At 31.5% G+C, this 23,781-nt stretch overlaps 1 protein-coding gene across 3 annotated transcripts in view; it reads left to right on the forward strand.

Moving 5' to 3' along the window:
• LOC111627493 (ena/VASP-like protein) overlaps window positions 1-23,775 on the forward strand; it is a 29,584-nt gene extending 5,809 nt beyond the window's left edge. The window contains exons 1-11 of one of the 3 annotated variants that reach the window (XM_023371076.1): window positions 1,778-1,797; window positions 5,816-5,981; window positions 7,662-7,833; window positions 8,904-9,000; window positions 9,412-9,479; window positions 13,529-13,860; window positions 13,957-14,051; window positions 17,250-17,283; window positions 20,595-20,701; window positions 23,208-23,341; window positions 23,425-23,775. In XM_023371076.1, coding sequence (XP_023226844.1) covers window positions 1,793-1,797; window positions 5,816-5,981; window positions 7,662-7,833; window positions 8,904-9,000; window positions 9,412-9,479; window positions 13,529-13,860; window positions 13,957-14,051; window positions 17,250-17,283; window positions 20,595-20,701; window positions 23,208-23,341; window positions 23,425-23,453 — 1,239 coding nt within the window. In that variant the 5' untranslated portion in view covers window positions 1,778-1,792 and the 3' untranslated portion in view covers window positions 23,454-23,775. Of the gene's footprint in view, window positions 1-1,777; window positions 1,798-2,639; window positions 2,805-5,815; window positions 5,982-7,661; window positions 7,834-8,903; window positions 9,001-9,411; window positions 9,480-13,528; window positions 13,861-13,956; window positions 14,052-17,249; window positions 17,284-20,594; window positions 20,702-23,207; window positions 23,342-23,424 lie in introns of those variants that run through there. The other 2 variants (XM_023371074.1, XM_023371075.1) reach the window with 2 other exon arrangements.
• The last annotated feature ends 6 nt before the right edge of the window (window positions 23,776-23,781 follow it).

A 23,781-nucleotide genomic window follows, 5' to 3' on the forward strand; every position in this document is an offset into this window, starting at 1 on the left:
GCACTTCTGACTTACTTTCCGCTCCCCGTCCAGCCCTTAACGGCACTGCAATTCAATTTCCTCGTCTCCGTATTACAAACTTAAATTCCGTATTTGCCAATGCTTTATAAATTCCAGATTAAAGGGATTTAGACAATTAAACCAGGGGGGTAATCAATTTTGGAAGCTGCTACCATCCTTGTTGACCTTAAACGAGATAAACTCTGCTCCTAGGAGATCTAAAATAATTAAATGTCCAGATTTAATTCACTGTTATTAAGATTCAGGAAGCTGTCGAGGGAGAGAGTACCTGGCCAAGTTTTGACCTTTAGCTAACGTCGTGTGTCACACCTGTCTGGCATCACCAGGTGGAAATCGATCAACTGACTCACCCTCCTCGTTTGTTGTACCCCTCCCACAGTTTTCCTTATTAATATTCTAATTATTATCTACAGAAGAGCAGGTGATAGGAAACCTTTAAAAAAAAAATGATGATGATGTAGAAGAAGAGGTGGTGAGAATTTATTACGTCACACAACATCTGTCGTATCGGTGGATAGAAACAAAAGGTTGCCCTATTCAAGGTTTATATGTATTTATATATCAAAGACTATGAGGCGACACTCGGAGGTGATTCAAGGTTGTTTCCAGTTTTCGAGCGATGTGAATCACATTCATCGATTGGGTCACGTGAGCGGCAGATGGTCGCCTAGCGACCGAGAACGGTAATATTGGATTTTTTTTTCCGCCTCCTCCCCTCCTGTGCTACGACATTCGTCATGCTGCTGCTTCTGCTGCCCTACTGCCGCTTTTTTTTCGGTTATTCCTCCCCTAAAGTTTGTTCTGGCTGCGTATTCCCTACGCAAAACGTGGAAGAGTAAACAGGACGCGTTAATTAATCGTCACGTGCGGAATTTCTTCACCCCTTGTTGTCCGCGCACGCCGCTTAATAAACATAATGGAGTTTAGTTTAAATGTACTTAGTTGTATTAATTCCGCGAAGAGGCGCGTGCCAAGATGCGGCACATCATTTTGACGGGGTTAGGGAACCTTTTTTTTGTGTTGTGTGTGTGTGTGTGTGTGTTGTCGTTCACTCCCCGTCGAGGGCGTGGGCGCGCCCGTATACTGTTTAATGTTTACTGTTAGAAGACGTGACAACTAGAGCTACTTAATTAAGTGTCCGTTTTCTCCACCCGTAGGGTTGTTTTTTTATGGATGTAGTGGACTTTAACTCGTGGACCTTTGGGTTAATTTAATAATTAGTGTTTTTTCCTCTTTCTCGCGTATGAAACTTATATATGGATATGGTTCGGAAACGTAATGAATTATGTACATACGATGAAACCGGACAGAGGGGTGACGGTTGCGTGGGCGTTTTTCTACGCTTCCCGCCGTGATGATGGACGATAATTCCTGTAGAAGGAATTTTTAATGCCTACGGTAGCCGGATTCAAGCTGTTTTGACAGTTCTTACCCCCCCTTAAGGAAGGAGATTCGAGCGCTTGCGTGAGGGGGAGGAAAATCCCGTTTCCGAGCCCGAAATGCGGGTGGAAAAAAAACCCGATTTTTTCCCTAAGTTGGGTGGGGAGTTGCGTCACGTTAACAGTGATGAAGTTTGGTGACTAATCAGGAGTTTTGGAAGCTTTTTAACGCTCTAAACGTCACGTTTTTTTTTCTTTTAACGTTAATTCGGGGTGCTCCGATTACTCTGGCTGCTCCAAACTTGTTTGTTTGTTAAGGAACAGAGCCAATGTGCTCAATTAAAAGACAAAATAGTTGCTGTTGTGTTGAAAGGTTTTAATAGTTTACAAGAATGAGGTCGGTAGCTAACTTAGTAAGCAAATTTTTCATGAATTTAATATAAATAACTAATGTTTATTTTGAGTATATATTATATTACTTGCTTAATTTTTTTCCCATTTTCCCCTGCCTGTATGGAATTCACATTTTATATCTCCACATTGTATGTTTCCTATAGGATTAATGTTGCCACCTCTCTTTAAGTTGAAGAAAGTAGTTTTTACCCCCTTCTCCTCCTCCTCCTCTCATCTTGTGGCAGATCGAATGACCTGTTTGCGGAAATATCACTACTACGGAGGGCGAGACAAAGGCCACCCTTGTCATTCTCGTTTCACGTTCCGTTCTCTAGTATCATTTATACATGCAAATGTATCCAGAACCTTTAAGAACGGTTTGAAACAATATAAGTCACCTTAATCGAAGTTGGTAGCTTTATCTGATCGGGATGTGTGTGGTCTTAATTGGTGAGGCGGACGATAGATGCCTTTGCTTATCTTGCCACTTGTAAGCATTGGTTATCTCTTTTTGTTATCTGTAACCTTCCCTGTTTTTGCTATCAGTTTGGCATTCCAGAATTTAGGTTAGAAATTGTGATGTTTACCACCTGCAAACGTGGATCGGCAACCTCCTCTCGTTCTAGTTTTTGTAAAGTTATCTCGGTGCATTACCTTTATTTTCTAGAAAATGTATTTGTGCGGTTTTAATGGGAGAAAGATTTATAAATCATTAATGTTTGGGTTCTCATTGGGCAGCGATGTGAAAAGACATTCATGCAAAGGTGGATAATAAGTCAAGCAATGAATGCCCTTGTCAAGTTCTACAATGTGCTCAATTCTAGTGCGTGTAATGATTGTTCCCTGTGTAAATATCTCATATTATATCATTCGTATATCTGTGTGGGTAGATAATTGGATGCATATCATACAGTTTTCAGTTCAAGTGTGCATATGATGAATGTTACCTGCATATCTGTAGTGGTGATGCATCTTTGATTGGCTGTAAAGAATGGACAAGCTTAAATACAGGTTAAATAATGTGCTGTTTTTTCATATAGAAAGTAGGAATAATAACAAATTTGGACTTTTTTAACATATTAATACTTTAAAAACCCTTCTGTAAGTAAATAAATCTTATAGTTAACATTGTGAGCTCTCTCTTTTGCTTCTTGTCGCATTGACAAGCTAAAGATAGAGCAAAATGTGGTTTAGGTGGAAAGAGAAATTGCAATTGTCATCGTTAACAGATGATGCACTTTGGTGATTGTGTTTAAAAATAGATTTGTTACATTGAAATTAGAAGAAACTATGATATCATTATTTTTGCTAAAATCTATTCATTCCTAAACATTGCATTCACAAATGAAATTCATTTTAATAAGAGATATGAAGAAAATAGATTTAAATGAAACAATGTCTGGTTATTCCTGAGAGATTGTATAATTGTACAATTATTCCTACTAGTTAACACTAATTTATTTTCTTTGTAAATATTTTGAAGCATTAAAAATACTTGAAAGTTAACTTTAACCCCTAAAAGTAAGGGTTTTTGGTAGTTTGACAACTGACTTTATAGTCATTTATTTGAGATCATTCTGTATTGTATACCATTTTGCTTTCACATACAACTTGTCAGATTTTTCATTCACTGGACAAATAGTATTTGTGCACAGTTGTGATATCACTTAGTTTGTAACCTTGCACATGTTATTAAAATATGTTTTTATATTAAAAAACAGCTTTATTTTCTAAATATGTACAAAGTTCTAATAGTATATATGACTAATTAATTTATTACAGTTAAGTAGTTTATTGCCATGAGTTATATTTATAGTTTATTGGTCCCAACTTCCACTAAAAGTCAACAAACATGCTCAGTGGAAGCACATTTAGACACTCATTTAATTATTAATATATACAATTTGTAATTGTGAACATGATATTGTTATGCACTTTATTAATAACAGAATACAGTTGACCCCCCCATAACACTGTTGATTATTCTGTTTTATATGTATTCCATGTTGTACGAGTCAATTAGATTTTACAAATACGTGTGCCGGGCTGTGAACGGCTCACATATTTGTAAAATCTAATTGACTCGTACAACATGGAATTCATATAAAACGGAATAATCAACAGTGTTACAGGCAGGTCAACTGTATTTTATGGTGAATGTCGAGGGAGAATGTGATGATAAACGATGTTACAATTATAAATATACTTAAATTTTACTGATAATTTGCTTGTTTATCCAGAAACTTCTTTAAAATCATAAGTTACATCAACTTTTTTTGAGTTATAGATTATTATGATAGGTTTTAAATTATCTATAATAGTTTCTTTGATTTAAAGTTGCATTTATCATTTACAAATGGGATTAAAGTTCATGTCAATTATTGCTGTTTTCTCCTGGTGTTTTGTTATTATAATATTTAAATATAGTTTTTGCTTCCTCAAGGGATTCTAGTGACCTGATTTTACTAGCTGTTGATCCCATACTGATTGTATTATTGTTGGATGTTTTATCAGGGAAGCATGTGACTCCGTAGTATGTTTTGTACATCAAAAATATATTTTTTTTACTTTATGTAAAAAGAGTAGATGTATGTCGGATATTAAAATGACAATATTGACTTTAGTGTAACTTCTGCTTTACTTCAATTCTGCTTAGCGCTCAGTGGAATTGATTAATCGGTATTAGCTCTAGCCTTATTGGCATACTGCGCAAAAAGTTTTAGCATGTTCGGAGGCTTGCTAATCAATGTATAAGTAGCGTAAATTTTGCATTTGTTTTCTCTAAGTTCCTTGGTGGCTGCTTTGTTTGAATGTAGCCATAGACAATTTTTTCTGAGTATTTTACAAATCAATAGAAATTTTTAAGAACACACTCTTTTGCAAAATTCTATATGTTTCCTTCTAATCGAAATGATCATCATCCGATTTTAAGCATAGTGATAACATTATCAAGGAAATTTGTAAATGAAATTACGTTTCATATGTAAACAAATCAATAATAAAATTGAAAGTTCACTCATTGAATTGTGAAGATTGTAACATAACGGAGCAATCTATTTGCTGTTAATCTGGGACAGAAGTTCAAGTGTCAATTTTATTTGTTGCGTAACTTTTCAACAATGTAGAAACAGTTAAAATTTATCAAAGAAAATTGCATCATGTAATTCGTTATTGTTTTATGTAATTCTCATAATTTTATAAGAATGAAAGATGGTTTGATTTGTTGCGTCACTTTCCTGTAACTCTCGACGATCTTCATTTAACTTCATTGAATAAATTTTCATAAATTGTAGCGTTAATAAACTAATTAATTAAAATTATTTAGTTAATTAAGCTGCAAGGAACTTCTACGTAAATGTTTTAATGTTCTAAATTTATTAAGTACTTAAATATTTAAGGAATTCTTATAAAAATAAACAAACAGATGCTTTTCTTTATCTTGTCTGGCTGTATGAACTTTATCTGTAAATTCATTGATAAGATGTTTGAGTTTTTTGTGAAGCTTCTAGTTAAAAGAATTCGTGCGAAGCTGTTATTTTTTTTACAAGACGGTGACAGTTTTTTCTTCATTAATATAGATCAGAATTTTGAATAAATTTAACTGCAATACAGTTGGCAAATATGCATTTACGGGTTGTCCGAAAAGTTACTGTTCACTGAGAAATTTTTAATGATATCAAAGTTATTTGTATGGAGACCTGCAAGTTGTTCATTCAGAACCAGTTGACGAGTTGTATGTACGATATTGCATGTCTAATATGCAATCCATACAAATAACTTTAACATTATTACAAATTTCTCATTGCACTGTAACTTTCTGAGCACCCTGTATTAATGGTGTTTTCCAGTATGTTCTTGATATGTAATTGCATACATAAACATGATAAGTTTGATTTGTAAAACATCTATGTTGAATGAGTAGTGCAAAATACACTTTATATATGACTGTATAGTTATGTTGTTTCATTTATAAGTTTTTATATGTAAAATTTCTTAGAGTCATTTATTTGTCTGCTTTGCAGTGAACAGTCTGTAGCTTCTGCCAGAGCATCTGTGATGATATATGATGACACCAATAAGAAATGGGTACCCAGTGGTTCTTCCAGTGGCCTCTCTAAGGTCCATATTTATCAACATACGACAAGCAACACTTTCCGAGTAGTCGGACGAAAGTTGCACGATCATGAGGTACGTAAAAACTTTTACAACAAAATCGGCATGCTAACTGTCTTGCAATAATCATTATTTTAGAGATATGAATTTAAAAATGTAATTTATTTGCTAAATTAATAAATTTAGTGTTTGTATTGCAATTCGTTACTCAATTTTAGATTTAAAAATATGTTGCAAATCCTCAGTTTTTAACATGTAAAATTGGACTGTTGGAAAATATCATAATTTAATTCCTGGAATTTTTGCAGACAATCAAGCTTATGAATTGTACGACGATGCATCATAATCTGTTGACATGACCTGTCATTATGTGATTGATTAATCAATATAATGTTTCTTTAACAGAAAATAAAGCAAAATTGAAATAATGTTATATAAAGAAACAAATATTTGAACAAGAATTATTTTTGTATTATTAGACAAAATAATATATTAGTCATTCAAATTGCTGTTTCACAGCGAAGGTATATACTCGGAACAACAGAAATATATTCTGAGAAATACATCATTTAGTGAATATTATTCAGTGTACTTGGCTCTGGCTGACCTGATAATGCGATATCCAAATCAACTGTTTCCAGAATTATAAAAAATTCAGGGTAATTTTTTCAGTCAAAGAAGACCCACCCCTGCCTTAACAAATGTACACAAGCAGAAGAGGTTAAAATTGGCCAAAGAAATGATATTGGAAAGAGAATTATATGAAGTGATGAAAGAAATTTAATTTGGATGACCCAGATGGTCTGTTGGCATAATTTAAGATAGGAAGAACAGATATGTTCAAAACGTCAACAAGCTGGCAAATTGTGTGATGATATGGGCATCATTCAGATGGAATGGAAAGTTTAATGTGGCATTTATACATAGAAGAATGAATATGCTGGAGAAACATCTCTTGTCATTTGCAAAGAAAATAGGATGCCCAAGATAGATCTACCAACAGGACAATGCCTCAATACACAATGATAAGTCCACTTATGAATGTTTTCTGAGTAATGGAGTGTTGATTTTGGACTGACTACCTTGTAGTCTTGGTCTCAACCCCATTAAGAACCTGTGGGAAATGCTTGCTAGAGCTGTGTATGTGGGAGGCAAGCAATACTCCACGGTATAGGACTGATGAATACATTAGTAGCTAAATGGAAGGAAAACACTTGCAAACTTTAATGAAATCAATGCCTAATTACATATTTAATTTAATTTTGGCTCAAGGATGTCACATTCGGCATTAAGAAATATTTTATTCGTGTTTTTTTTTTCAAAATGGACCTATATTTATGGGACAGTAAAAAATGAAAAATTTACTATATACAGTCGACCCCCCTATAACACTGTTGATTTTTCCGTTTTATATGAATTCCATGTTGTATGAGTCACTTAGATTTTACAAATACATGAGCCGTTCACAGCCCGGTACATGCATTTGTAAAATCTAAGTGACTCATACAACATGGAATTAATATAAAACGGAAAAATCAACAGTGTTATAGGGGGGGTCGACTGTAAATTATTAAATTTTAAATAAGCATTTGTTGGAATGTAATTTTTTTGTTATAAATATTTTAATAATTAGTTACTACTACATTTCTTAGAAGTTTTTTTTTTTTTAATCTAATTTTACTATGATCTATATTTACAGGACACACTGTATAACAATAATTAACTAACTAAAATTATTTAAAAAAATTTTTTTAGGTGGTAATAAACTGTGCCATTCTGAAAGGATTGAAATACAATCAGGCAACACCGACTTTTCACCAGTGGCGAGACAACCGACAAGTCTACGGATTAAATTTTAGCAGCAGAGAGGATGCCGACATGTTTGCTAAGACGATGCTACGCGCCATCGAAATTCTTAACCAGAACAGTGAGTTATAACATACGAAATCATTTTACATAAATTTATAAAGTATTTAACAGCATTATTTTTAATTTTCTAAGCTTAATCCAGTTGAGAAGAATTGTATTCTCTTTGGTTTTGACTGCATTAATTTGGGAATGTTTACTTTACAATTTGTTTCCTCGATGTGATGTCGTAACTTGGGAATTTGATTATTTTAACTCTAAACTGTCAATAAATTCAGTGTTTGTTTGGTCTGCAATATACAAACTGTTTATATAATACAATTTTTTAATAATTGTGGAATAATTTATATGAAATTTATAGAAAACTTTAAAAATTATTCTTAAATAATACATTTATATGTAACTTAATATCATTTATTTAAATTGAAATCTAATATTGCTTGTCCTCTTAGTATGTTTTTGTAATTAGCAGTTATTGTCGAATCATGTTGCCAGATTTAATTTGTCTCTTCTCGGTAATATTGTTAGTCATTCTTTTGCTTTTTCTGTTGCTGTGTTGTGTAATTCTGCTGTTTTAAATATAGAAACTTCAGTTTAAATTACCACATGTTTTGTCAATCGTTTCCATGTGTAATGAATTAATTATAAAATTTAAATACTAAAAAATAGAAATTAAAGAATTGAGAGAAAAAAAATTTAAGTTTATAAAAACAAAGTTTATTTTCAAAGATGTTAAAATTCGTTATTTATTTTAGGCTCGTTATTTCTTGTGGGTTTTCGAGTTTGTTTACGGGAAATACTTTGATACCCCTCTGTGAGATCTTTGCCTCTTGCTTTTCCTGTTTCTTTGCTCGGATTGACTTCGCCTCCTGCTTCTTCTGATTAGGAATGATCTGGAAGATGCGGAAGTCGATTCAGGCTGATCATCTCTCTCACTTCTTTCTTTCAGTAATTAAGTAAAAGAAAAAATTATTCTGTTCTTATCAGATTTAGAGTCACTTAATGTTAATTCTAATAGTTTATATTGAACTTTATTTATATTTAAATTATAATACCTCTTATACATAATTTTAGAAACTAGAATTGATGAAGAATAAAAATTAAGTAAGTTAATATCCTTGTCTTTTTCAGGTTCATGTACGCTTCCATCTCGATCTCATGGCATGCAGCAGCCACTGTATCAGACTATAGGAGGAGGCCATGATGATTATGTAGAATATAAAGGATGGTATGAATCTTAGTAATATATTTACTTTGTTCCTCAGTTAAATATGAAATAGTAAATCTAATATTTTTGTGATAAGAAGTATTGTTTTGTTTATTTGTACTCTTGAAATTGATAAAAATTTCATGACACGTTCAAGCTGTTTATAATTCTAATGATTCACCAGTTAGATGAATCAGTAGAAGCTTACAGTTCTGTGAAAATTTTGACCTTGATACGTAAAATTAGACCTATGCATGCTTAGTCTAATTATAGTTTAATAGAAGTATTATTATTGATTATATAATTTTGATAAATGTATGTTCAGTTTAAGCTTTTAAATGATTAAATTTGATAAATATTTTTTGATGTTTTCTAGAAAATTTTTAGATAATTTAGATTTTACATAGAGAAATTTTATTGATAAATTTTTAGGATGACAATGGACAATGCCGATAGACGAATAGCTCAACAACAGCTTTCTCAGTATGCTAATAATACAGGTTAGATTTGGTTTTTAATTTTATAACAAATTAGTAAATTTCTGTGTTGTAAGATATGAATTGAAATTAAGATATAAAGAATTATGGAATCTTTCTAGACCTGTACAGTACAAGCAACTTAAGCATTTTGCATGAATTTTTCAATTTAAATAGGTATGCAAATAGTTTACCCTTTCTCTGACTGTTAGATATAGTATTACCTGCTCAAGATGCTTATGATGCAGTGCCTTTATTGTAACCAAAATAACTGATAAATTCAGTGATTTGGTGCAATTTAATGTGCAATTTTCAGTTATTTCCTTTTGCAACATCTTTATGAGGGAGTATGTTTAGAGATTAAATGGGAGTGAGCAGAATTAATGATCTTGACGGAATTATACATTCCTCAAGATCATTGATGCCTTTCTCCTTATTAGAAAGTGGTGCCCAAAGTTTTCAATCAGCAGACCAAGTTGTGCACAAGTAGTAAGTAGGTGAGCCACAAATACTTTCTATGATCTATACGTAAAAAGAAATAGGCCTATTTCTGTCATAAGTGATGTATCAAATATGTTTGCCAGTCGGATTTAGCCCAGGGATCATAGTTTGGGTGCTTTGAGATGGTACAAAGTTAAAATTCATAAAGTTTGTCTGTTAAAAAATAACTGTAGTTTAAAGTTGTTTTATTTAATTATTTATTAAATAACTTTTAATATTATGATGGAATGCTTTAGTTTAAAGTTGTTAAATTTTTGAAAGATAGATTTTTTTTTTTCAATCGTCAATGACATATATAAAGTATTTTGTAATACAAATAAAGATTTCATAAGAGTCTGAGAATGCATCAGGACAATGAGAAGTTAGATTTGGATCTCTCTCTGGGTCAATCTTTTTGATGTTAACAACATCTACAGATGCATTTGGCAGGAGAGTAATGCTCTGTAATTGTGCAGAAAATGATCATAGAAAGATAATTTAGGTTTTATTAGAAGCTGAAATAGAAGCTAAAAATGAAGAACTAGTGGCATGTGCTGATGAGTTGTTAGCACAAGTGTTTCAGCAATTAAGACAACACAATATAAAATGCCAAATTTTTATGCACTTATGGTACGACCATTGTCTAAGTAAGCCAGTTTTACCATATTATTTGTATGGTGCTCGTAACAGTAATCTTATAAATTATAAGTCGGTTTATACTATGAATGTGAATTTAATATCATTTGGATTTTAATTTGTATGAAAAATCTGTTTTCAGAATTAATTTTTCTAATTTATATAATCAAATCTGTGCAACCGAAAACATTCAAAATACTTCAAATAATATTCTATAAAGTTATTTTATGTGTAAATGGAAAGTTATCAAGTCATTGTATTGTGAAATCAGAATGAATTGAAAATCTACATGATGCAACAGTAATGATAAAATTATTCAACTAAATTTGTTTTTTATTAAATATTTATATGTCAAGTGCAGATTTGAAATGAATAATTTATCAAACTGATGGCAGAGTTTATGTTTTAAAGAATTTTATTTTATAATTGGAAAGAATTTCAATAATTTATTAAAATGAAAATATATAAATTATAATGTGTAATTAATTGAAATTTAGAGACCTTCTTATGAGTAAATAACTCCAATTTTAATATTTTTTTAAATCTTAATATAATATTTATAAATGAGAAAAAAATTTCTGTTGGTATGAAAAATGGTAGAATATAATCTATACTCAACAATAGCCTGATGGCTGACTAGTTAAGATGATAGTCTGCTGTTCTAGGTACTTGGATTAAATCCAGATAGGTCAAAACACCCAGAAATTTTTTGGGAGGTGATGTGTCAGGGCCAGGCCAAACCCATAATGAGCATGTTTAAATAGCCCTCTTAGTGGCCACAGAGTGAAAAGAATTTTTTTTTTTTAAATATTAGTTAATAGCTGTATTTTGTAATATAGGATCACCCTGTTGCTCTGGAAGACCCAGACACATTGGATCTTATTTCTCACCACTTGGCAGGTCTAGGGTCTGTTTTGTATGACCAGTTTGGTGACATTAAAATTAAAACACAGTAATTGTGGCATGATTAAATTAACTACTTTGGTGCATTCCATCTAGTTCAACTGTTTTTTACTAATATTGACAGGAACTTTGCATCACATGCAATTTGTACTAGCTACAAATTGAATGTCTGTTAGCTTTGTTATGGTTATTTGTATGATCTTGACCATTGATAAGATGTTCAAATATTAAAAATTTCAAATATTTCACAATATTGTAGAAGTCAAAGGAAGAATTCTGTTTTGACTAGCTGCAAATGCTACACTAAAACATCCTCTGATTTTCCTTCTGTAATCCATAGGGCCAAGATAAAAGTAATATAGTACCAAGTTGATAATATAGTACCACTATATAACTTAGACCAGTGATTCTCAACCACTGTGCCACGACACTTTAGTGTGCCACCAATGCGAAATCCATACATAAGCAATGTTAGAAAAGTGTTTAATCAGTTCTACCTTCCTAGAGCATGTATGGAAATTGTAACTGGTGTTACCTGTAACTGCCAGTAGTTACCAAGGTGTTTAGAAAATGTGACCTAAATAACCAACTGCATTTAAAAATCACTGTTATGACGTCACCAGTTGTCCTGTGGTACTTACCGAAGTAACTGTGTGTGTTGCCAAAATGTATTATTTATTTATCTCATTCTGTCATATCTTATCATCTGATACAACTAACAATATTCAAGGTTGATTATAAAAACAACAGACTGTTTTCTACTAACAGACTGTTTATTGGGGCAAATATAAATAAGTAAAACAAAGGAGTGTCCTTATGGCCATTTCCCTTGCTTTGCTGAAGTTCTTTATCATGAATATGTTGATCATTTGCTTAATCAAATACTTTGTTAATTATCCTTTTCCACAATTCACTATATCCTCATGGAGGCTTAACAACTAATGTTTTTAAATTTTGCATATATCTTTTAATGTGTTAGAAGTGATTCATAATAATTAAATTACAGTAGAGCATCGATTATCCGACTCAATTGGGGACTCAGGTTGGTCGGATAACCAAAAAGAATGAAAAAAATACATTATTAGTATAGTATACAGTAATACCCGAACTTACGCAATAGGTGGGACCGAGCGATAACCGCATAAGTCGGGGTATAATTTTGCAATTTGTGTAAAATCCAAGTCGCATGTATGTAAGCTAATAAATGTTCTCGTTAATCTTATCTCATCTTTTGATTCATTCATGGTTACAAGAAATCACCACATAGAGTCTTTCAAGGCTCCGTAGGTATAACAAACACAGAAATAAATAACACAAAATAAATTGTAGCTATGTGTCGATTCCGCGAGACACGTCCGAACATATAAGCTGAACAATAGTGTGGGGGCAGTGAGTAATCGAGAGTTGCGTGGCGCTCAAACAAAAGACGAATCGACGAGATTTGAAAATTGCCTAACTCCGGGTTCACGTAAGTCGAGGTATTACTGTATTAGTATATCCCATGTAATTAGTATATTAGAATATCGCTATTAATTAGTTAAATGTAATTAGTATATTAGTATATCGTTAACCTACTTTGCATTGAATTTTCATTGATGTTAAGCCTAACAAAATTTTTTTTAAATTAATAATCGTTGCTATTGTATCATTAAAAATTATTTTTAAATTATTTTATTGCTCACAAAACAAACAACCACTCATAATTAGAAAATTAAATCTTGTTTAAATACTGGCGAGCCAGTGTTGCCAGCTAAAACATGCAAAAATTTAACAAAAAGAATATTAAAGTAGCCACGACATAGCCAAATATTGTAGCGCCACATTGCTAGCGGACATTTGAAATTTGCCGACTAGAACGGTCGGTTAACCGATGTTACAGTTAATCGGGGGTCGGATAATCGATGCTCTACCGTACTCAATAAATTTGATTAGTTATATTCTACTTTCAAACTGCTGTAGTTAATTGAAATTAAGCCGAACCTTTTGATACTGTAGATTGCATTTGTTTTTAAATAAGTAAATGAATGTATATATTTGTTTACTGTTTAATTTAGCATCGACCCAGTCTAGCACTAGCCATCCACCAACTCCTGCCAACATCACATCGCCTGGTAGCACGGGACATCATCGTACTTCTTCGGCTCCTCCGACTACCATTCCACCTCCGGCTCCTCCTCCGCCTCCCGCACCCCCACAACCGGCACCCGCACCTCCACCGCCTCCACTTCCTTCGTCGGGGCACAATACAGCTCCACCTCCAGCACCGCCTCCACTTCCTGGAAGCGCAACTCTTCCTCGACATAATTCTTCTTCACATAATCAATCGTCTCCTATGACATTGGCAGCTGCTCTCGCTACAGCAAAATTGAAGAAAACACCACAGAAGGCATGCCCATTTTCAATTGAAATTTAATTAAAACAGAAAATATTTATTTAAAAAAAATCAGTTTTGTATTATTGATTTATGAATTATTTATTACAGAATTCTGATTATGGGACCATTGAAAATAGACCAACTCCAGTCATTGGAGGAATGGCCAGTATGATGGATGAAATGACAAAAACACTTGCAAGAAGGCTAGTAAAGTTGACATTCTTATTTTTAAAAAGCTAACATAAAATAAGTTAGCTTTTAGAATTTTATTTTCTTGAAAATTTAAAATGAACATTTATTTCATGTTATAAAAAAATCACTTGTAAAACTCATAAATCAAGTTTAGAGCTTTTACAAATATAAACTTCATAAAATTACTTTAGTTTCCAATAATTTTATTAAAATTTGTCCAGTAATTTGGTCAAGTGGCAAGTAACTTTGTGACTTATTGTGTGCAGATAGTAAAATATAGTTTAGTAAATTCATTTAATTCTATTTTTCCTGGTCGAGTGGCACTTATCATCATTGTCACTAACCAACTAAATGTATCTGGACAGAACTTTTTTAGGTGAGTACATTATTGTAATTCAGTATTTCCTACATTTGCTCTATAGTATTATTCTCTATGATATGAATACATCTACAGCTTGCTGTTCACCACAAAGGTTGCCATGTGCTCAACTACTACTCTGGACACTTTCCATGCACTAAATTGTTCAGTAGTATGTGTATACTAACCCTTTACCAAATTACTGGTTATGTGTGAGTCTTTAGACTTTGTAACCTTTGAAGAAAAGAGCCTGAATACCCAAGAACACAATGTTCTTGGTCATTCAGGTTCTTTTTTCTAATGGCTTTCTCCGTATAGCTTAATTTTATTATATGAATATGAATATTCAGTATTCATTGATGACTAGATGGCCAAGGAGTTAAGTGGAACTAACTGCTCTGGCAACCCAGGATTGAATGTTGTCAGATTGAAAATTTCCAGGAATTTTTTGAGGATAATACGTCTGAATAATGTTACCTCCATCTCATTGTGAGTCTGGCTGAACTTATAATGAGCTTGTTTAAAGGCCCTCTTAATGGCCAAAGAATGGAAAGAGTTTAAGAAACAACAATAATGATAAGCAGGAAAAAGTAGCCCCAATCAAGTTTGAATCTTTGTTGTTAATGTGTCACTTGGAGTGAGTGAACTGCATCAGTTGAGTGTATTATTGTGTTATGAATGAACATTTGTATTCCATATTGTTCACATATAATACAGGAACTTAAGGATAATATAAGCCTTGCAATCCCTGCCATTCATATCTCTGTTTCATGTGTTCTTAAACTTGATTCGATGTGTGTAGCTATGTGTAGTTGCACAGGTGACAACTGTCAATTCTGTCTGTGACATGATACCAGCAGTTGTCTTCTGTGTTTATTACTGTATTATTCTCTGTTTTTTCTAAGCTACAGATGGCAATTTTTTGCTCCATCCTGTATAGAAAGTTATTTAAATACGGATTCTTAATTTTTTTATGCATAAATTATCATATGATTCCCACCTCTACATATTTTGATAAGCTTCCATTTTATTGTACAGACTCCATTAAATGATCTTGTATACGGCTAGTCTTATAATCTCTCTTATTTGGTACATAGAGGTAGGCATGACCATAAACTTATCCTACAGACTACAACTTAAATTATTTAAGTAGAGTTGTACAGTACATCATGAACAGCTCTACCATTCTCTGTTTAGAATCGTGTTTTTGTAAATCTCATCCAATCATCATTCTCTTATATATGGAAAGAAGAACAGAAGATAGATAATTTGCAGATCTTTCCTTGCAGTATATTTGTGTGAATGGATATACAGAGTCATCCAAAATAAATGCTGTTATTTAAATTACTGTAATATGTTAATTAATATTCAACAAGTATATAAGGTACATCAAGTAGACAACAAGATGTTTGAATGGAGATGAGAAGTGAAACATGGACAGTTACTCAATCAATAGAGTAACTGTTCAAGTTTCACCTCCCATCTTCACTCAAACATCTTGTCATCTACTACTTCTAGGAAGCACCATAAACAAAAAATGGCTACAGTGCAAGAGAGAAGATACTTTTTGTTCTGTAGTTTGCAGAGTCAGAATCATTTCTCTTGTATAACAAGAGTAATCTGCAGGAACCATAAAATTGTGGCTGCTGTAGGAGAGTGACAATGGTTTTAATGTAGCGAGCATAGGAAGAATTTGAGTAACAGTCGTGTGTCTCTTGTGACGTAAGGTGCAGGCAGTGAGAAATTGTAATGGGCAAATGTGAAAGTTTTTCAATGTTTTAATGTACATCACAACATTCTCAGATAATAATTTAACATAATTACAATTATTTTAAATGATAGAATTTTTTTTTTTTTTGGAAGACCGGCATTGCATTAGAGTAGGAATATCTAAAAATAATAATTTTATAGCATTAAACTGTTCACAGTAAGCTACTTGTAGATTATTTTTAAGTGACATTAAATTTTCATTTTAAATTTCTAAATAATTAATTGTTAAAAATATTAATTTCAAAATGAAACATTAACTCAATTTGTTAGACAAACTTAAACTTTAAAATAAAGTTAGATATTTAATTCTAGTTTAAGAAAACATCGTAAATTGAATCTACTATAAAATCAATTTATTAATAGTAAATGAGACATTTTTTAAATGCGCTTAGAAAATTTATTGTTGTCTCTGAAAGAAGTCAAGATAAAATGAACGGATTAGTTTACTTAATGTGATTTATCAGTCGGCATATCAAACTTTGATTGAACGGAATTCCAAGGTCGAAAGGAAATATTCTATAGGTTATATGAGAAACTTTATTACAATCAACTGCAAAATTATTTAAAAAAAAAAAAATAACAACTTTGTTATGCTAGAAATGATATTTTCTTCACATAATTCCAAACTTTTATTTGAATTTCGCATGCAATTCTTACTTTTTTGTGTAGATTTTCATCAGTTTATTGCATTGCTATGTAATTTGACTTCTTTTTAAAATTATAATAAAACAGCTATAATCTGGTTTAATGAATTAAACATTTGTTAAGAGTTATCATTTAAGATAAGGTATTAGTAATAAAGATTATATGTAAATAATTATTTGATTATCTTAATGTATATCAGCAGCTGTCTACTTTCAAGAGTATCTGGTTTCAAAAAAATAGATAGATAAATCTACACTCCTATTGATAAAATATTTTATGGCTAATTCAAGTGATTTATTCAATAATTTATTATTTGTCTTTTATTTATATAAATACTGTGTTGTAATTTTATATGTTTAAGTGATAAGAATTTTATATATTTATGTACGTTTTTGGTAGTAAATATTTACTAAATTTATTATTTTTTTAATTTTAGACGGGCACAAGTTGAAAATAATTACAACAACCAGGTAATTTGCATACTTTCAGTTTTTTATATTTTTTAAATAAATGTATATACACATAATTAAAGTCATGTTAGTGCATGTGCATTAGATCAGTCTTGAGCAATCTGCACTATATGGGTCACATGCAACCCATGTGATCTCAATATGCAGCCCTGGGCTTTGACAGTGTAATTTTATTTTCCCTTTTTCTGCCTTGTGCTATTATGTAATCCGAATTAATCTGATATTTGTAACAAAGAACTTTCAAACTAATTTTGACTGGTAGAAAGATGAGTAAAAACTAAATATTGCTAGTTTTTATGTCATTAACCTATATTATTTTAGTGCCTTGTGTATTAGCGGTTATAGGGTATGTTTGTTGTCAGCAGATTTAGAGTCTGCGGTAAGAAAAAATATGTACTGTACAGACCATGCCTATGAAATTCACTTGTATACATCCCGAAAGGGTAGCTCATCATTGCATTAGACAAATGTATTAACTGTTTAGAAGGAGATTTGATATATTTATTTCCCTCGTGGGAAAGGATCAAGACACATTTTACAAACTTCAATTTAATTTCAAAAAATTGAGGCTCTTGTACATATTTTTAGAAAATTTAGAATAATTAAATTTTATTTAATGGTTTTATTAAAATTATTATATTTTAATAATATATATATATATATTATAACACTCAATATAATGAATACTCCCACTTGTGTATGCTAATTCATTCTTGAAAAACCATTGTTAAATAACATTGTGGAGCAAGTCATCTGTCTTCCTTTAAGCTATGTTAAAACTTGAGAATATGTTCCTGGAAATACAGTTTGAAGTATAAAATATCACAAAGTATGGTATTTCATGTTATGGAAAACTAAGATCTGTTGCATTTAACAGTTACTCTGTATTGTGAAGACAGTTCTTCCCTGTGTGCTGGCCAGTTTTCACTATTATACAGTATATTCTACTGAGCATTAAAAAAAAAATTGGCTAAAGCTAGGCAAACGGTGAAAATAGTTTGATTTCTTGAACCTTAAACATTTCTTCAGTTTCGAGTACAGTGAACTCTTAATTTTAAACCTAGAAATATAGAAATATCTTGATATATTGAGAATGTAATATTACAGTTGTTGCATTTTAAAAAGGAATTTATGGAACAAAATATGTTTACTGTGGGTTGAGTGTTAACACAGCCTTCAAGCAACTATTGAATCAATATGTTTATGAAAAATAAATTAAAGTATTGTAAAGAAAGTATAAATCATTTTTAGTAGGGTAATGTTGTAATATTACTTATAAATATTGCAATAATTGGAGTTGATATAGACTAAATAAGAATTTTAATGAGACTTTTGTCATTTTTTTTCTGTTATGCTTCTAATACATAATCTGTGTACAGTTTACAATTTATTTAATATGCTGTTTCATAAATATATATACTGTACTAATTTTTAAATACAGTAGCCTCTTGTTATATCGCACTTGTTAGGAGACAAAGAAAATGCGCAATATGGTTGAGTACTAAAAATTCTGGGCTTTTACTAAACAAATTATACATTCTATGGACTTTCTACCTCTATCATCAGCAAGTGTTTCTGATATAAAATAAGCTTAGTTTTGCAATACTGAATTTTATTCATACTTATATTGTATTAAATGATGTTTATGTAAACATTGATACCATTTAGCATTGTTAAGTGTTATCCATTGACAAAAGTAGTAACTATGATTTTAGATTTTAAATTTAGAATTAATGTAGTCTGGAAGAAAAAAATCGGCCCAGAGCGGGAGTCGAACCCTCAACCTCCACTTACTGTGCGGTGCGCTAATCAGTTATGCCACCTATATTACATAAATACAAGATGTTTAAAAAAAGGTATTCTTCAATGAGAAATTTATAATGATAGGCCACGTTTCTTTATGCAGCGCTCGAGAAGCAGTTTACAGCAAACACTCTGAAACCCGTTTCTTTATGCAGTGCTGCAGTGTAGCAAACCATTTCTAAATGTTTGCTGCAAGTGGTCGCTGCAGCGAAGATAAAGCAGCTTTTACATCCGCTAACATGTAAAGCAAAATGGGCGCTTGTGTGTATAATACGATATTATGCTGTAAAAGTAAAAAAGTCAAAGTGATTGTTGATTCTTTATATAATGCATGAGAGGTAAAAATACAAAAAGTTCCAAATATGTTTCTATGTTTAAGACTCTTCTTGACTATGTGATGTGTTTTGTATGACAACATTCTGTACTGTAATATATGCACTGTTGTGAAGTTGTAACGTGAGTGGTGAGTGGTATGAATCTGTGCAAGAAAAGCACAATACAGTACTTCATTCACTCACCGTAAATGTTTTATTTCGTGGACAAGTTTCGAGTATTTACTAATTTTTTTGGAAAACGTTGTGGGTTTTTAGTAAAGCTATGTCTTTAATTTAGGTTAGGTTGTTTTGTTATCGGTGAATGCAATGTATTGTTTTTTTTGTAATTTTATCTGTCATAAAATTATTATTGTGCATTTTAATTGGGCTGCAGTTTTAAAAATTGTAGACCTATAAATTTCTACCGTCATTCATCTCTCTGTCCTTCCTTAATCTTGAGAACAGTGTTAGATAGATGAAAATTAAGATTGGATATGAAAATGATAGGGGCAGGAGGCCTGATTAACTATATATGAAAATTCAACACGTGAATTCAATTAAAAAATTTTCCACTGAATGGAGTTACATAAATAACTGGCACGACTCTGTTATCAGGAAAGTATGATGTACAGGGGCAAAACACTTCTAATTTGAGATTGAGAATGTATTTTAAATTGAATAAATTAAGAATATCATTAAAAATTGCAGCCAAGCATTGTGACATTGTGGCAATAAACAATTGCTTGTATTTCTTTAATCTTTTTTTGAACAGAAGTATAATGTTTAGATGATGTAAAATGAGGGTTTGTATATTTAACTCTTCACACTATGACTACATATATATTGCTGTTTTGAATGCTGCATTTATGAATTGCCTGTTTTGTTGTTGTTTGACTCTTCTACCCCTCAAAATAAATTCATAATACAATGTCTGGGTAATTAGAATTCAATTTATATTGGCTGACTTAATGATTGTTTTCCAGGGTTGTAAAAACAAGTATCTACTTTATAAGTTTTTTGATCTCTACACATTTTCCATATCATTATGTAGATATAATTAATTTTTTAAAATTATCTAATTACCTGAATAAAAACTAGTATTGTTGATATGTAAATATAATCTATTTATTTTTAAATTAGCAGAATTTGCCATTATTCCTAATTTAAATTTATCATTAATTTGTGATTTGATAGGAAGGAGAGTGCGACGGTAGAAGATCGTGGGAAAGATTGAATTCAAATAATGGTAACAGTCCAAACAAAGTGCCTGGAGGACTGGAGTCGCCTAAAGGAAATCGAAGGTAAGGATTTAATGTAAATTTTTGGAAAAGCTTGTCATATAGATTGACAAAGACATTGTTTGATGATAATCTATTGCAAATTGTTGATGACAGTACACATACTGCATTGATACCATATACTGATGGCTGTCTCAATGTGATGCAATTATATCATGAATTGATGGTTTATTTGCTTATTCCTCCAATTGTGAATACACTCAAAAAATAATTTTGATGGCAAAAGATCCGAAATCCAAAAATGTTTCTGCATTTAAATAAACCTATACTTCTAGAGTGTTGAAATCATGTGTGTGTGATTTAAGTTTTCCACTTTTATTGAATTGCATTATAGAGATTCTTGCATATTTTCATTCAAAACATGTAGGTGCAGTGAAACTTTCATTAACAGACACTTCAAAATAGCAGACACCACAACTTAACGGGCATTTTTATAATTCCCAGACCCTTCAAATAGGACATCTATAATTCGACATTCAAACTCTCATCTAAACTGACCTTCGTCCACTCTTCTGTTTATAGTAATAGTTTCATTATGTATACTTTTGGTATTTTCACATTACTGACACAAACTTAATGTTTTTGTAATCCATTGTATTCTTCACATTATAATGATCATGTTAAAATACAATATGGCCACCAGCATGTACCTCCAAATAGAGGACACCTGTAAATAGTGGATGACCTTATTGATCCCGATGGTGTTCCCTATTCGGAGGTTATACTGTATTTACTTCCCTTCTATTTTTCATCTCTGTAATCTTTAAAAGTGAAATTACATGCAGAGAAATAAACTTAACGTGTATTTAAAAGATATAACATCTAACTTTATATTTGTTGGATAAATATATTAAATGAGAAAGGAGGCATTAATTTCCAGTTTGAAAGTGCACATTTAGAGATGTCTGTCGGAAATAGTATTCATTTAATGCATATCTTAAAATAACATAAGATACACAAAAGTTATGAATTAAAATGTATATCTTCTGTTTGTTTCTATATGACTATGTAAGCACATTACATAAGCAGTATTTTGTTAATGGCTGGGTGGCCAAGCAATTGAGATGTTGGACTATGACTCTCATGGATCTGGGAATGAATCAGGTTGGGCCAAAAACACCAGAAATTTTGTGCAATTTGTCTGTTGCCATTCGCCCATCCACTGCAGGTCTTGCCAAACCCACTATGGGCTTGGTTGAAAGGCCTTCTCAATGTCCATGGGACAAAGTCAAAAAAATAAAAATAAATATTGTTAGAAAACAAGAATACATTACTTGACCTTTTTAAGAATTAGTTGGAGGAAAAGATAAAAAAAATGCAAGTGCATCTTCAAATAGGCATGAATTAAAGAGCAGCCATTTGATTACTTTGATTGCGTTCATTTGCAATTTTGCTTTTCTTAATAATCCTAAAAAATAATAATCATTTGTTTTTTTCAGAATCTCTCAGCCTCCTAGACATAAACTCATTTCAAATTTTGCACTGTGATTATCATCTATCTGTATCTCTGAAGAAACTCATATGCAGAAGGAGGCATTTGTCAAATGATGAAGCAGCCAATGCCATCTAAAAATGGTTCCATAAATAAGACTTGGCATTTTCTGTGTGAGATATATATTATTCTTGTCCATAGACTTGGGACAAATGCTTCAATAGATATATTATGTGGAAGTGTGTGTTGTGTGTGTGTCTAACATTATGCCATTACAAACCCAAATAATGGGAATCAGTTTTGAAGTGGTTTTCAATCGAAACTTACTTTTGAAAGTGTTGTACTACAAACTAAATAGTAAAGTTATTATTGAGAAATGACTAGTGATTATCAGAAGATACTATTTTTAGGGTTCATCTCTCAAAAACAAGTTTTATATGCAAAACTTCTGTAAAGTCTCAGTCTACAACATCTGATCAACAGATTACTAAGCTAGTGTATAGTTAAAAAACTATCTGTAAATTTGATAGATAATTTTAGGGACACACACTGTATAACTAGTATTTTGTATACCTCCTGGATTGTATTTATATTTAAAACTAAAAATTTATAATTTAACACACCAACTTAGGTACAAAACTTTCTGAAACAGAACCATTTGCTTCAGTTAACAAATGCAATTGTCTAATGCTAACTACAATTTTATTCTAAATATTTAAATTTGTAGTTAAGGTTGATGTTGAAGCCGAGCAGATTACCTCACAATAAGATAAGTTCCTATTACAAAATATCTGGACTTCTGTAATTTATTCTGGGTAATTTGGATTGTAATAGTGTTCCTACATATCTAGTCAAATTCCGTTGTGATCATAATCACCGATTATAAGCAAATTAGTGTAGACAATAGTACACTGATACTTTTGTTAATGAATGCATTAGACAATATTGTTGAGGATTTTCTAAAATTCTTTATATTAGTTCGAAATACAATGCTTTTGATTGTAAAGCTATTGTTAATATCAACTTATTTCAGATTCTGGAGTGATTTTGTGTCAATTTAAAATCTTATTTTTACAGGCAGAGGTTAGGATCAGTCGACGACGACGCCAAAACCAACGGATTAGATCCATTTGACATGGAAAAGTTAAAACAAGAGATTATGACAGATATTCGCAAAGAAATGACAAAAATGAAACAAGATATCATCGAAGGTAATTTACTATTTTTCATTACAAAAATTCTATTCTCTCTTGTTGAACAGACTAAATTTGATGTCTTTTTTTCTACATTTCAGCTATCAGAGTCGAATTAAACAGGAGATAAATGGCATTTTTACCGTAGGATTGTTTTTATGCTTTAATTTTGTTAGGACATCGACGACGAAAAATCAAAATAAACTTTATTATGCAATTATTTTCATTTTTACGACGACGTTTTGTGCCGCTAATCCTCCCGAGATCATTATTTGTGTGAGCTTTATATATAAAATATATATATATATATTATATAAAACGTAAACACACATTCATTATATATGTATAAACTTTTTAAATATGTGGCTTCACTCCATTAAAAGTGAATACCGTTCCTAATCTGAATATGATACAATGTACATTAAGACAAACCCCCCCCCCTCTTTGTACATTTATCT

This window comes from Centruroides sculpturatus, unplaced genomic scaffold, assembly GCF_000671375.1.
Source record: "Centruroides sculpturatus isolate CEXI.00-Female unplaced genomic scaffold, Cexi_2.0 scaffold562, whole genome shotgun sequence".
Lineage (NCBI taxonomy): Eukaryota > Metazoa > Arthropoda > Arachnida > Scorpiones > Buthidae > Centruroides > Centruroides sculpturatus.